The sequence below is a fragment of the Gekko japonicus genome, unplaced genomic scaffold, assembly GCF_001447785.1.
Source record: "Gekko japonicus isolate JY-2015 unplaced genomic scaffold, Gekko_japonicus_V1.1 scaffold131, whole genome shotgun sequence".
Taxonomy (NCBI): domain Eukaryota; kingdom Metazoa; phylum Chordata; class Lepidosauria; order Squamata; family Gekkonidae; genus Gekko; species Gekko japonicus.
Window position 1 is genome coordinate 1,990,078 of NW_015167061.1, and position 15,267 is coordinate 2,005,344.

The 15,267-nt window shown below is 51.5% G+C and overlaps 1 protein-coding gene across 1 annotated transcript in view; it reads right to left on the reverse strand.

Annotated features, from left to right (window-relative positions):
* ARHGEF10L (Rho guanine nucleotide exchange factor 10 like) overlaps window positions 1-15,267 on the reverse strand; it is a 116,088-nt gene that overhangs the window by 77,137 nt on the left and 23,684 nt on the right. Inside the window, 4 exon segments of the mRNA XM_015412628.1 lie at window positions 3,169-3,277; window positions 7,455-7,624; window positions 9,240-9,320; window positions 9,590-9,675. Of these exon segments, the coding sequence (XP_015268114.1) occupies window positions 3,169-3,277; window positions 7,455-7,624; window positions 9,240-9,320; window positions 9,590-9,675 (446 nt within the window).

Consider the following 15,267-nt stretch of genomic DNA (forward strand, 5'->3'; position numbering starts at 1 on the left):
CCCAGATGGCATACATCCAAGAGTTCTGAAAGAACTCAATTGTGAACTTGTGGATCTCCTGACAAAAATATGTAATCTCTCCTTAAAATCAGCCTCCATTCCTGAGGACTGGAAGGTAGCTAATGTCACTCCCATCTTTAAAAAGGGTTCCAGAGGAGATCCGGGAAATTACAGGCCTGTCAGTCTGACGTCGATACCGGGTAAATTGGTGGAAACCATTATTAAGGAAAGAATTAGTAGGCACATAGATGAACAAAACCTATTGAGGCAGACTCAACATGGGTTCTGTAAGGGAAGATCTTGTCTCACTAACCTGTTAATGTTCTTTGAGGGGGTGAACAAACATGTGGACAAGGGGGATCCAATAGATATTGTTTACCTTGACTTCCAGAAAGCTTTTGATAAAGTTCCTCATCAAAGGCTCCTAAGCAAGCTCAAAAATCATGGGATAAAAGGACAAGTCCTTTTATGGATCAAAAACTGGCTAATTAATAGAAAACAGAGAGTGAGTATAAATGGGCAGTTCTCCCAGTGGAGGGGTGTAAGCAGTGGGGTACCACAGGGATCAGTACTTGGTCCACTGCTTTTTAACTTGTTCATTAATGATTTGGAGTTGGGAGTAAGCAGTGAAGTGGCTAAATTTGCGGATGATACGAAGTTGTTCAGGGTGGTGAAAACCAGTGAGGATTGTGAGGCACTCCAAAGGGATCTGTCAAAGTTGGGCGAGTGGGCGTCAACATGGCAAATGGGGTTCAATGTGGCCAAGTGCAAGGTGATGCACATTGGAGCCAAAAATCCTAACTATAAATACACGTTGATGGGGTCTGAACTGGCAGAGACAGATCAAGAGAGAGATCTTGGAGTTGTAGTAGATAACTCACTGAAAATGTCGAGACAGTGTGTGACTGCAATAAAGAAGGCCAATGCTATGCTGGGGATTATTAGGAAGGGTATTGTAAACAGATCAGCCAATATCATAATGCCGCTATATAAATCAATGGTGCGACCTCATCTGGAATACTGTGTGCAATTCTGGTCACCACACCTTAAAAAGGATATTATAGCTTTGGAAAAAGTGCAGAAAAGAGCAACTCGAATGATAAAAGGGTTGGAACACTTTCCCTATGAGGAACGGTTAAGGCGCTTAGGGCTCTTTAGCTTGGAGAAACGACGACTGAGGGGTGACATGATTGAGGTTTATAAGATTATGCATGGGAAAGAGCAGGTAGAGAAAGAGGTACTTTTCTCCCTTTCTCACAATACAAGAACCCGTGGGCACTCCATGAAATTGCTGAGCGGTCGGGTTAGAACGGATAAAAGGAAGTACTTCTTCACCCAAAGAGTGATTAACACTTGGAATTCACTGCCACAGGAAGTGGTGGCAGCTACAAGCATGGACGGCTTCAAAAGGGAATTAGATAAGCATATGGAGCAGAGGTCCATCAGTGGCTATTAGCCACAAGGTATAGATAGGGACTCTGGGGCAAGTGATGCTCTGTCATCTTGGAGGCTAAAAAAACCTGTGAGCCAGCTCACACCCACTCAGCTTAGAGGGAACACCGGGGGTTGGGGAGGGGCGTCAGTGCCTGTGTAGAAGCAGCCCGCCAGAAAGGATCCCCTTCAGCGGCTCTCGTCCCTCCCAGGAGGACGGGACGCAACTGCAGGCCGGGTGCGGGGAAAGGGCGCCATCTACAGGAAGCAGCCGCCTGAAGCAATGGCGTGAGGTTGCTCCATGGAAGCCTGGCCACTGCAAGTGGCCCCCGAGTCCCCGGGGAGTGAAAAAGACACAGGGTGGTTTAAGTCTGCACAACCAACCCGCGTTCATTATTTCCTTGCTGGCTCTGACGTGCGGCTGTGTATCCAAGAAGGGGCGAACTGGGGGATGCCCTCAGCGTACAAAACCCTTTGCAGGGCTGCCCCCCCCCCCCCCCCCCCGCCCCTTCCTGGCCCCTGCCCCGGAGACCTCCCCTTCTGCCTTTCACTGCCCCCAAAAGCTTCCCACCGCCTCCCACGCCTCCACCCTCTCCCCCCCACTCCGAGAACGCCGGTGAGGTGCCAGCTGCACCCCACAAAGGCCACCTTTCCCAGGAAGCCTGCCTCACCCCCCTCCCCCAACCTGGGCAGCTTCTCTAGCGGCCCTGCTCTGCTTGCCCCTCCCCTCCAACAGCCCCGGCACCAAGCTGGATTTCATCTCACTTCCAAGCCAAGAGCCAGTTTGGTGTCACGGTTAAGTGCACGGACTCTAATCTGGGAGAAATGGGTTTGATTCCCCACGCCTCCACATGCAGCTGCTGGTGTGACCTTGGGCCAGTCGCAAGTTCCTTCAGAGCTGTTCTCTCAGGAGCAGTTCTCGAGAGAGAGCTCTCAGCCCCGCCTACCTCACAGGGTGCCTGTTGTGGGGAGGGGAAGGGAAAGGAGTTTGTAAGCTGCTCTGAGTGAAGGGGGGGGTATAAATCCAATCTCTTCTTCTTGTTGTTAACTGCAACGAGGCTTTCTGGGCAACGCCTGCCTTCTGCTGCTGCTCCACCCTCCCAATTCTTGCCTTCACCACTGTGCTCCTAGTCAGTGTTCCCTCTAAGCTCAGTTAGTGTGAGCCAGCTCACAGTTTTTTAGACTCCGGCTCACACATTTTTGTCTCAGCTCAGGAAGGATGGCTCCAGAGCCAACTAATTCATGCATTAGCCAAATCGCTCGCTCACAACTTTAATGCCAGTAGCTCACAAAGTAGAATTTTTGCTCACAAGACTCCATGGCTTCGAGGGAGCACTGCTCCTGGTTCCTGGTCTCTTTGCTGCCAGCCGACATACACGATGGGTCCTCCTCCTCTTGTTCTGCCGCCATTAACCTATTTCAGAAGGGGCTTCATCACTCTTGTTCCCACCGCCAGCTTCTCCCCCTTTAATCGCCACTGATTATTTTATAGCATGCTTGTTTGGTTTATGTCTTCAACTGTCAGAAACCGCCTTGGAATTTCTTATTTTAAAATCAAGAGCGCGACAAATTTAATGACTTGCTTCTGTCCACATTTCTTCCCTGTCTGCTTCTCAGGCTCAGGACCCCCTTTGGGTTGGTTTGGGTTTTGGGGTGTTTGTTATTTCCCTTTTAGCTTGGGGGTGACTCAGTCAAGCCCTGTGTGGACCTCTGGCCCGACAGAAAGCGCAGCCTTACCTGGGACCTCTTTCTTGTGCAAGAAAGTCACTTTCCGCATGACGGCCATCTTCGTCTTCTCCAGCCCATCCTTGGTGCCGCTCTTGGCTGCTTTCATCAGCTGTGTCATCTGCAGGATCGGGAAAGAGGGGAGAGGAATGAGAGACGCTGCAGGTACCTCCTCAGTCCTTTCACTAGATGTCTCCTCTGGGGATGAAAGGACGCCTCCCCCTCCCGCCGGCCTTTGGAGAAGTGCTAGAAAGATTGCTAGAGTTTGGTACGCATTTTGAATGGTCCGGGGGACTTCAGGATGAGGGGGGATTACATTTTTAAAGTGCTAAATTGAGCTGACATTCAATAAAAGAAAGCACAGTTTATCAGTCATGTGAGTTTTAAGTATTTAAAGAAGAGGTCATCATCAACTGCCAACCTAGCAGTTCGAAAGCAAGAAATTGCAAGTCGATAAATAGGTACCACTTCAGTGGGAAGGGAACAGCGTTCCATGCGCCTTGGTGTTTAGTCATGCCAGCCACATGACCACGGAAACGTCTTCGGACAGTGCTGGCTCTTCGGCTTGGAAACGGAGATGAGCACCGCAACCCTAGAGTCGGACTCGACTGGCTTTCGAGCAAGGGAAACCATTACCGTTACATCATTTCCACTAATGCAGATTCTGTGAACTGAGGCAGATTGTGAGAGGGAGGGCAGGAAGGGCTGCCTCAGGGCTTAGTTCTCGTGGCCCTTTCTGACACGCCCAGGGAAATGCCGATTGCCACTCTGGGGTCAGGAAGCCATCTGTCTCCAGGCCAGTCTAGCTGGGGATCCTGGAGGGGTCTTTTTGTCATCTTCTGGGTGTGGAACAGCGGTCCCCGCGGGTGTGGAGGGGGAGGTGTTTGTGAATTCCCTGCCTTGTGCAGGGGGTTGGACTAGATGACCCTGGAGGTCCCTTCTAACTCTACGATTCTATGATTCTGAAGAGAGAGAAAAAATCCTTCTTTCCCCACAGGTGCTCACTTGTATCACAGCAAGTATTGTGGCAGAAGAGGCATTCTCTTGCACACAAGGTGGAAGGCCTCTTCTAGGATAACAGTTTTTGCAATCCCTGCTGCCCAGTGAGCCCCACAGGCCTTTGCAATCAGTGAAAAGACTGTTAATGGCTTGACCTCACCGCGTGGCCACACGCTGCAGCCTGGGGGCTTAGATCTGGCAAGGCAGGAAGGGACTGCCTGAAGGCTGGTCTCGCCCAACTTTCTGTCAGAGGCTGCTCAGCAGCAACAGCCCAGTTTCAGAGGAGAGAGCCAGAGCAGTGTATTGGTTAGAGCACCAGACTAGCAGCTGGGAGACCTGGTCCTGGAAGTTGGCTGGGGAACCTTGGGCTGATGGCGTGCTCTCAGCCTAACCTACCTCACGGGGTTGTTGGGAGGATAAAATGGAGGAAAGGACAACGACATAAGCCGCTTCGGAGTCCCCACTGGGGAGACGGGCAGGGCATATATTAAGCGAGTAAGTAAATAAATAAAATTCCACGGCATCATATCTCAGTGCCCAGCTCTTCCCCTTCTATTCAGAATTACGGCTACCCTGCTGTGCTCGCACCTCAACAACATCACTGGCCGGAGCCCAGCACAGGTTCTGCCCCAAACGTATCACATGGCAGCCGCATTTCCTCATAGCACTACTAGTGTTCCCTCTAAGCTGAGTTAGTGTGAGTGAGCTCATGTTTTTTTTAGCCTCCAGCTCACACATTTTTGTCTGAGCTCAGGAAGGATGGGGCTCCAGATCAAACTAATTTATGCAGCGGCCAAATTGCTGGCTCACCACTTTAATGCCTGTCGCTCACAAAGTAGAGTTTTTGCTCACAAGACTCCACAGCTTAGAGGGAGCATTGATAACCCCCCACTTTCTGTCGCTCCCTCAGCTCTGCGCGGCCCTTGGGAAAGGGGACCGCACTCAGCTGCTAACTGTTTCCGGTGTGACTTAATGACCCTCTCCTCAAACACGGGGCAAAAAACCTGCCCCTGCAATCTGCCAGCTTGAAGTGCCTCCCCCCCCCCCCCGAAGGAGGGTAATGTTGCGGCAAACCCGAAAAAGGAGGCGGCAAAGGGCGAGATGAAACAGAGAGCACGTTGCGCACAGACGGCAAGGAGGTCACCTGAGGAAGGGTCTGGAAGAAGAAGAAGAAGGGCAGTACCTTGCAATCGTATCTCTGCTTCAGCTCTTGCATGTCTCTCCCCCCAACTCTCAAAGCCAGAATGTCCCTCTTAGTCCTGGAGTATCTCTCCTTGAGCCTGTGCAGGTCTGGAGAAAGCTTCCACCCCCAAAAGCCAGCGCCAGCACAGAAGGAGAAGCAGCGACAGCAGCAGCAGCAGCAGCAGGAGGAGGAAAGAGAGGCAGAGAGAGATCCCAGTAAGCAGCCAACACAAGGAGCACCAGCGGCAGTCCTCAGCTTCACAGCAGGGTTAGAACAAGCCCTAGCCAGATGCAGACCCCCGACCCCACCCCGCCGGTGCTCCCATCACCGTCACGACCAAAATAAAGCCAAGGTCCATCCAGATCATGTACCTCAATAAAACCCTTCACTTTCTTTTCATCCCGTACATTTCTAGCCCTCAAGAGTGCGGAAGGGGAGGGCTGCACTCCAGTGGCACGCAGAAGGCCCCAGGCTCAGTCCCCAGCAGCATCTCAAAAGGATCCTGGGGGGGGGGAGGTGATGGGGAAGGCCTTTCTCTGCCTGAGACCCTGGAGAGCTGCTACCAGTCTGAGCAGCCGGTAAGCACCTGTTTGGTGTCGTGGTTAAGTGTGCGGACTCTAATCTGGGAGAACCGGGTTTGATTCCCCACTCCTCCACATGTAGCCAGCTGGGTGACCTTGGGTCAGTCACAAGTCCTTTCAGAGCTGTTCTCTCACGGGCAGTCCTCGAAAGAGCTCTCTCAGCCCCACCTCCCTCACAGGGTGTCTGTCTGTTGTGGGGAGGGGGAGGGAAAGGAGTTTGTAAGCCGCTCTGAGACTCCTTTGGGTAGTGAAGGGCCATGGGGTATAAACCCAATCTCTTCTTCTTCTTCTGGAGAGACCGAAGGGGGGGGGGGGGGTCTGATTCAGTATAAGGCAGCACCCTGTGCTTAATTAAATGAAAGGCCTCTCCCAAGAGCCAGGGATGCTTCCCAAATTTGCCATGCCTAATTTCCATATCTTGTTCCTTAAATGGAGGCAACATTTCAGGGTTGTTGTTTTTTTAATTTCTGACGGAGGAGCAGAGCAGCGCACATGTCCAGCGGGCCGCAGCTCACAGCTCCTTCCCCACCTTCATGCCGTCCTCTTGCCTCCTTGGCCGACTGGCCCCCACCCGCAGAGGCACTGATAGACCACCTTAATGGGACGGCACATGTTTTTTATCCACATGCCGCTCACATCACTAACGGGAGAGGGAGGGAGATGCAAACTACCCGAAGGGGCAGAAGGCTGCAACGGACGGCACTTGGGCCAAGTCTGGAATTAGCCTTACAATTTCTCCCAGTTAAACCGGAATGGAGAAACAGTTGCATGACTTTACAACGGGAGCCACAGCCCGTAGGTGGTTGCTGCAAAATATGGGGAGAATTTCCAAAAGAATAAAGGGAGGGGCTGCGGATCAGTGGTAGAGCCTCTGCTTGGCATGCAGAAGGTCCCAGGTTCAATCCCCGGCATCTCCAGTGAAAGGATCTGTTAAGGATCCAGTTAAATGATCTGGCAGTAGGTGATGGGAAAGACCTCCGTTTGAGACCCTGGAGAGCTGTAAAGAGGGGCCATGGCTCAGTGGTAGAGTCTCTGCTTGGCATGCAGAAGGTCCCAGGTTCAATCCCCGGCATCTCCAATGAAAGGATCTGTTGTTAAGGATCCAGTTAAAGGACCAGGCAGGAGGGGATGGAAAAGACCTCTGCCTGAGACCCTGGAGAGCTGTAAAGAGGGGCCGTGGCTCAGTGGTAGAGCCTCTGCTTGGCATGTGGAAGGTCCCAGGTTCAGTCCCCGGCATCTCCAGTGAAAGCATCTGTTAAGGATCCAGTTAAAGGACCAGGCAGTAGGTGATGTGAAAGACCTCTGCCTGAGACCCTGGAGAGCTTCTGCCAGTCTGAGTAGACAATACCGACTCTGATAGACCAAGAGGGTCTGATTCAGGACAAGGCTGGTTCGTGCGTGTTCATCTCTACCAAGAGCTCCAAGTGTGCAAGGGACCTGGGTGTGGTTTCCTGGCACCAGAGAGGCGTTTCGGCTGGTGTGGCTCTTGGGCCGTCAGCTGGAGGACAGGATCCTCTTTCTCTCCCTGCTCTTACCTTCGGCTGAAAGGACACTTTTGGCTTAGCAGCTTCCACCTCCGGCTTGGTCTCTTCCCCGGAGTCCTCGCTGTAGCTTTCGAACTCACTGGAGCTCCAGCCGAGGTCCTCAGCCTCCTGCAGCTCTTTGTCTTGATGGATGTCCTCATAAATCAGGCTTCTCTCTGAATCTGGAAAGATGGAGGGGGGGGGGGACACAGCACCTTCAGTAAAGGCCTAGAAAACCAGAACGGATGAAATGGCAGAGAGGGATGTATCTGGGGTCTTCTGAATGAGACAGTCCAAAGGGGAGGAGGAAGAAGAAGAAGAAACAAAAATTAAGCAGAATATAAGAGACTCCTAAACGACAGAGAGGCTGCCTGAAAGAGGAAGGAGAAAAGCAGACACAGAATGAATGGGGCCAGAAAGGCTGATCTGAGCCCCCATAACCAGAAAGATGATGGATGTACACATATGCTGGTAAGCCTGGAGATATTCGATAGCTTTTTCATCGACAGAAAATCCGTCCTTTGATCTCAGGGACCCCCCCCCCACCAGGTGGAAGCCTCATTCCAGGTAATGGATCTTGGTCCAGTTCAGAGCAGAGCCTCCGCCGACACTTGCCGGTTAGCCCTGAGCAGGCACTATTACTGCAGTCTCTGCCCCTTGATATGCAATGGAGAAGATGTCACTTGCTCCTCCGAGGCAGAGTCTGGGGGAAGTCAGTCATCGTGACTCTGGTTTTGTGAGCAAACAGCTGTTCACAACAAAGGTATCAGTGAGGCAAGGGGAGGTTGCCTAAAATTTAACTCAGAAGGGGAATGAGAAAAGGGCAGCTTGATTCTATGCCACCAGGGTTCCTAGACTGTCGCTGCAAATCATGGGAAGGGGGCAAGAGGTGGACAAAGAAAAAGAAGAGGGGGTGAAGTCAGACTCCCTGCGCTCTGTTCCCAAGCTCTGCACCAAATCTCAGATTTTAGCCACTGAAAATGCAAAGCCATAATAAAAAGTGCGCCTGGGCATATTCAGAGTGCTACTCCATCACTTAAGATGTAGCCTCCTGCTGTTCTTAGATTTTATGTTGACTCCTGGCCAGATGTTTATTTTACTGAAGGATACAGTTTTTGACTGAACATGTCATTGGTTTTGGTCTACGGCATATTTGCCCTGGATTTTATTATCTAGAAGTTGATGTTTGCATTTTAAATTATCTTAAGATGCTCTGGGTGGTCTTGAACAGAGGGGGAGTAGTATTTAATAATCTAAGTAAACAATAAATGAATCTCTGCTGCGTTAACAAAACTCCTGCACATTTGGGGAAGGGAAACGGGGGGGGGGGGGAGTTCATTGAGGCTGTGGCCTTCCATTCCCACCCCCAGCCCCTCTTGTCTTCCAGAAGCCCTGTTCACATGTTCCACTGAACACACGTACAGCCTGCACGTGACTGCGTACACCTGTTTGTAAGAAGAAAGAGCTAATGCATTTTCAAATTACAAACAAAACCGGGGAATGTGGTGTTTCAGTCACATGCGCAGCTGTAGATGCATTAAACACACGATAAGAATTACTCAGCACAAAAAATAAAAGAAAATCAAGTGTATGGGGTACACAGATTATACACGTGTTTACTTGCACAAGGTGGGGGGTTTGAGAGCACTTTGGATGGAAGGACGTGGTGAGACGAATGCCTGAGGACAAAAGAGACCCAGAAAGACTCGGAACAGAGGAGGACCAGGAGTACAGAGAAATCAGATACGAGGCGTGGCACCCGGTATCTCAAGGGAAACATCTGAAGCCGTGCCCTACCACGCTGATCCGGGTCCACGTTTTCATAAGGAACATCGTCATAGATCACGTCTTCTTCCGGGGCTGGGGGATTAACCTTTCCTAGAATAAAAGTGACAGAAGGTGGGCGGCTGAATCCTGAGCAGGCGGAAAGGCTGAAGTAGGAAGAATCCATCCCTCTCCATTGCATACTCAAGACTGGGTGTGCAAACGCCCTGGGGGCCCAGCAGTGCCTCAGACAACCAGAGATGCAATGGGGACTAGATCCCTGAAAGGCTAGATTACAGGCAAGCACATTTCTCCAACAGGTGGCCCGAAGAGCTTTGCATTCTCTGCCAGCGCGCCCTCTCAGACCAGCCCCATGGCCATACCTCGCCGGAAACTTTTCCTCCTCCAGCTGAAGGATCGCGACACGCCATGGGAGCCTTCCACCAGGTCCCCATTGCTGACAACAAACCTGGAAAAAGAGAGGCAGCCTTGAAACCCGGCTGAAAAACATTCCCTCCACATCGCAACACACAAGACCAGCCCTCCCTCGCCCCCGAGTATGCTGCCCTCCCAAAGAGGACAAATAGGCAAGCAACCAAGACTACCACGGACTCTGATCTGGGAGAACCGGGTTTGATTCCCCACTTCTCCTCCACATGCAGCTGCTGGTGTGACCTTGGGTCAGTCGCAAGTTCTCTCAGAGCTGTTCTCTCAAGGGCAGTTCTCAGGAGAGCTCTCTCGGCCCCACCTACCTCACAGGGTGTCTGTTGTGGGGACGGGAAGGGAAAGGAGTTTGTAAGCCGCTCTGAGACGCCTTCGGGTGGCGAAGGGTGGGGCATAAATCCAATCTCTTCTTCTTCTAGCTGCTTTCTGGTTCTGCCCTGGGCCAAACCCTTAACATTTCATTTCTTAGTGGATTAATCTTTGTCGCCCCCCCCACCCCCGTCACCCCCCCCCATGGGCTTGGCATGTCGTAACCCAGTTTACAGTACTTCCTTTCCAAAGTCCTTTTCTTTTATGGACATAAAAAAAATTTATTTTATTTATTTGTTTATTTTATTAGATTTTTAGGGTACCCTTCCCTGCAAGCAGGGCTCAGGGCAGCTTACAGTGAAGGTGCATACAATAAATAAATTAAGTTAAAACCGACAGTAAAATACATAAGATGTATATCAACAAATAAAACAATCTTCTGGGAGTGGAGCAGGGGTCACTGCAGGTGAGGAGGGGAAGGTATTTGTGAATTTCCTGCCTTGTGCAGGGGGCTGGACTAGATGACCCTGGAGGTCCCTTCCAACTCTATGATTCTGTGGCTCTATGGCTCTGATCCAGTTCTTGCAGACGGTGGGAAATAATTCAGCTTCCACAAGCCTCCGGCGGGGGTGGGCAGTTGTGGAGAATGGAGGGTATGAGAGTGCCAGTTTGGTGTAGTGGTTAAGTGTGCGGACTCCAATCTGGGAGAACCAGGTTTGAGTCCCCACGCCTTCACTTGCACCTGCTGGATGACCTTGGGCAAACCATAGTTCTGACAAGAGCTGTCCCTGAAAGAACAGTCTTCAAAAGAGCCCTCTCAGCCCCACCTACCTCACAGGGTGTCTGTTGTGGGGAGGGGAAGGGAAACGGGTTTGTAAGTCGCTCTGAGACGCTGCGTGAAGGGCGGGGTATAAATCCAATCTCTTCTCTTCTTCTTCTGCCTGCTGCTGTCCCATCTCCAACCTCAACCAAATGCCTGGCAGAACATCTCTTCCTTACGTGCCCTGCGGAAAGGTAACAAATCCCGCAGGGCACAGACGTTCTCCAGCAGAGAGTTCCACCAAGCAGGGCCGAGGGCCGAAAAAGCACCATTCGACCTCCGTCAGAAGGAAACCTGCTCCTGTCCTCCGAGGTGGCAGCCCACGCCTTAGAAAGCACTAGGGCGACTGACCAACCACACAGTCTTCTATTATTAACACTTTTAAAAATAAATGGTCTGGAGTTCTGCAAGCCATGATGCTAAGCACTCCACAGTGTACTTAAATGCATGACACGGCTTGGGCTGACCACCTCCAAAACGCCCTCTGCTCGGACGGGAGACCACCGGGCAAGAGCAGAAAAGAAGGTCAACAGACATGATCTGGGGACCAGAAACGACTTTCGAGGGCTGCTGCTTCTCGCTCACTGCGGTGCGTGATTCAGCCCCACCCACCACCCCCTTCCTGGCAACGGGACCGCAAAGGAGGAGGGGAGAGCTGAGGAGCCGTGCGGGGAAGGGTGGCATACAAATGAGGCAGCTAGACAGAAGGAGGCATGCAGAAGCCGGCTCCGGCAACATACCCTACGAGGGAGGGGGGGCGGGCCCCCTCTCTGCCTCTCCGGCTCCCAGCCCTGCTTCCCGTAGTCTGCAGCCTCTCTGCTCCGCAGTATTGGCTCCTTTGCACAGTTCTGCTGACTGCGCGAGAGGATGCCAGCGCAGGCAACGGATCAATACCGCTGGCTCCTTCTCAGTCGGCCGGGGGTGTCACCCTCCCGCCTAGCCTTCGGGGCCCGCAAACGCCAAGCCTTGCCAGCGAGTCTCTTTGCCTCCCGTCCTGATGAATGGGTTGATAGTCAGCCTCTTATGAGCAAGAGGAAAAGGGAGACCCATTTAGAGAGACGGGGGGGGGGGTCATGTACAAAAAGGGCAGCTGCTCAGGAAGAGAGCTTCTGGCAGCTCCCAGGAGCGGAGCCCGCTGGAGTTTCTGTCATGGCAGGAAGCAAGGGCAGAAAAACAACCACTAGACTAGGCAGAGTTTCTCACTCAGAAAAAACACGGATCAGCTGGCTTGGTGGGAGGCAAGTGCGGCTCCTCAGGAACGTTGAGGGTCTGCCCTCGTGAGATTTCGGAGAGTCCCACTTTTAATTTTTCAGGCTGCTAGCCCTCACGGCTCCAGAAGACAGATGCATAAGCCAGCGGTTCCCCACCCCACTGGCAGTTAGCTGCTGGATATGGATTTGCCGGGAGGATTCCCACGTGAACTAGCATTGTTCTGTGCAGCGGCAAGACTGCTGGAAAAACCAGCAGTAGTTTTCTGCACTCCAAGATCCTTGAGACAGACAACGCTCCCTCTAAGCTGTGAAGTCTGAGCAAAAATTCTGCTTTGTGAGCTACTGACATTAAAGTTGTGAGCGAGCGATTTGGCTACTGCATAAATTAAGTTTGCTCTGGAGCCCTCCTTCCTGAGCTAGGACAAAAACGTGTGAGCCAGAGGCTAAAAAACTGTGAGCTAGCTCACACTCAATCAGCTTAGAGGGAACAGAGAAATGAAGAGCAAACCTACTAGAGAGCCAGTTTGGTGTAACGGTTAAGTACGTGGACTCTAATTTGGAAGAACAGGGTTTGATTCCCCACTCTTCCACTCGCAGCTGCTGGATGACCTTGGGCAAGCCATAGTTCTGTCAGAGCTGTCCTTGAAAAAGAGCAGTTTCTGTTAGAGCTCTCTCAGCCCCACCCACCTCACAGGGTGTCTGTTGTGGGGAGGGGGAAGGGAAAGGAGTTTGTAAGCCGCTCTGAGACACTGAGTGAAGGGCGGAGTATAAATCCAACCTCTTCTTCTTCTTCCTTGTGGGCAGTACAGATGAGCTGTGGTGGTCTCCTGAAACACAGCCCCCCCTCTGGGTTTTTCCCTGCTGCAAGAAGGCCATGGGACGGTTCTTTTGCATGGCCCCCCTTCATTGCAATGGACTTGAGCAGAACACTTTCCGGGGGATTGCGCCACAAGGATCTGCTTTGCCCTGCCTCCATTTCTGCCTTGGTAAATGCCCAAAATGTGACACCTTGCCTTGCGAGACAAGCATCTTGTAAGCAGGTAAAGCAGACTTGGTTTTTGGGAGGTCAATGCCATCGCAAAGTAAAGATGCAATCGTGTCTGACTGGGAGAGCAGCCACTTTTCACGCAGAAGACCCCAGAGATTCAGTCCCCGCTCAGAGAGAAGAAACGCAGATATCTGCGGCTGGGAAGACCTTCTTCTGCCTCATACCTGGGGGAGCTGCTCCACGTGAGAGCTGGCAGCGTCATCTGTTCTAATAATCCAGTGGGGGCACAGTTTGGTGTTGTAAAGCACCTCCTCTGTATAGCGAAGCTTGCAGCTTCAGCCCCGTGACTGCCAGCTAAGGGACTGCAGACACCAGGTACTGGAAAAGACTGTTCTCCGCCAGTGACCCTGGAGAGCTGCCGATAGTCAGAGCAGACCATCCCGAGCTAGACGGACCAATGGTCTGATTCATCTTAGGCAGGGATATTCAAGACACCGGCTAGTTCAGCCCATGCTGGTTTTTCAGTCACTGGTTTCAAGGTTCATCCACCCATTGGTGGCTGTTCAGCGGGCCGCTTCACTGTACTCCTTCCTAAACACGCAGTAGCGTGGACTGGCTTCCACACATGCCCCTCCATCCCCACGGGGCCCAAACGAGTTCTGCTCCCCACCAACCTTGCAGCGGTCATAAATAAATGAAGCCTCTCAATAAAATCCTGCCCTTTGGTATTCATCTAAGTAGTCCCCTAGTGACGCCAGTGACTGCCAATCGGTTAAATCGGCAGCATCGTCGCACATGTGCAGTTTTGCAAAAACCTGAGGCAAACCCATCTGGCAAGCATTCACAGCCATTCAGCATGAACGTAAGAACCTGGGTGACTGACACATTGAAGCACAGATCAAGGTCTGAAGCACTAGAACAAAGTTTGAGTCCAGTGGCACCTAGGAGGAGGAGGAGGAGGAGGAGGAGGAGGAGGAGGAGGAGATTGGATTTATACCCTGCCCTTCACTCAGAGTCTCAGAGCGGCTTACAAACTCCTTTCCCTTCCCCTCCCCACAACAGACACCCTGTGAGGTAGGTGGGGCTGAGAGAGCTCTGACAGAAACTGCTCTTTTTCAAGGACAGCTCTGACAGAACAATGGCTTGCCCAAGGTCATCCATCAGCTGCAAGTGGAGGAGTGGGGAATCAAACCTGGTTCTCCCAGATTAGAGTCCACGCACTTAACCACTACACCAAACTGGCTTTAAGACTAATAAAGTTTTTATTCATGGTACGAGCTTTCGTGTGCTCATACCCTGAATTTTTAAAAAGCTCACACTTTGAATACACCTTCGTTGGTCTTAGAAGGTGCCCCTGGACTCAAACGTCGTTCTACATTCTAGCCCAGTAAGTTCAACTGCCAGACACATTTGTGGCAAGACTCTGCAGCATCCCTCATCCTAAGCCAGTTTTTTTAGGTTCACCACAATGAGTGCAAAACACGTTTCTCCCACGGTCTGCCACTAGAGGCCAGTCAGTGTTGATGACACATTAGAAATCCCCTTTTTCTACTTTCCCTCCCGTCATTCCGGCAAGAGACCTCTCCCTCTCCGTAAGACGTCCAGTTGCTGGAGCTCAGGTTTCAGCCCCTGACCTACTTTCCCAAAAAGAGCAACCCACACACCCAACCCACATGCTTCCATCAGCCATACAGCAGTTAGTGGCCATAACTCAGAAATGAAACTCGGGGAGTCCTTCCAGAAACAGACCAAAGCAACTAACTGAGGGAAGCAATGCTTGCGACACGGAGGCTGTCCTGTTTCATTACAGAGACTGAGATGCTGGTTCCGGGTGAGGATGGGAACAATTATCCACCAAAGAGTCTGGGTTACAAGGAATAACAACAGGCACAGAACACCTCTGGGCATGTGCAAAGTGTCTTTCCTTCACCACTGAGCAACCGCAGATTTTCCCTCTCCCCAATGGCCCAACACAGACAGCGGAAGGCCAGGCTTTCCGGCAGTTTCTAAGCCCCCCAGCACCATCGCTTATGTTCTCTTCCAAGGGTTTTATTGTTTGTTTATTCCCATATTTTTTACTCTGCCCATCTGCCGGAACATTTAGGCAAAATAAACACGAGGAGGAAAAGTAAATATTAGTCTAAAAACAGCAACAAGCCAGCCACAAAACCAAATGCCATAAACCTCGCAGAAGGGAAATGCCAATTAAACAGCACTAAATGAGGTGATGAGGTCTAAATAACGTACTGATTAAATGTCCATTTATTTAAAAGCTCGGCATCTTTCCCT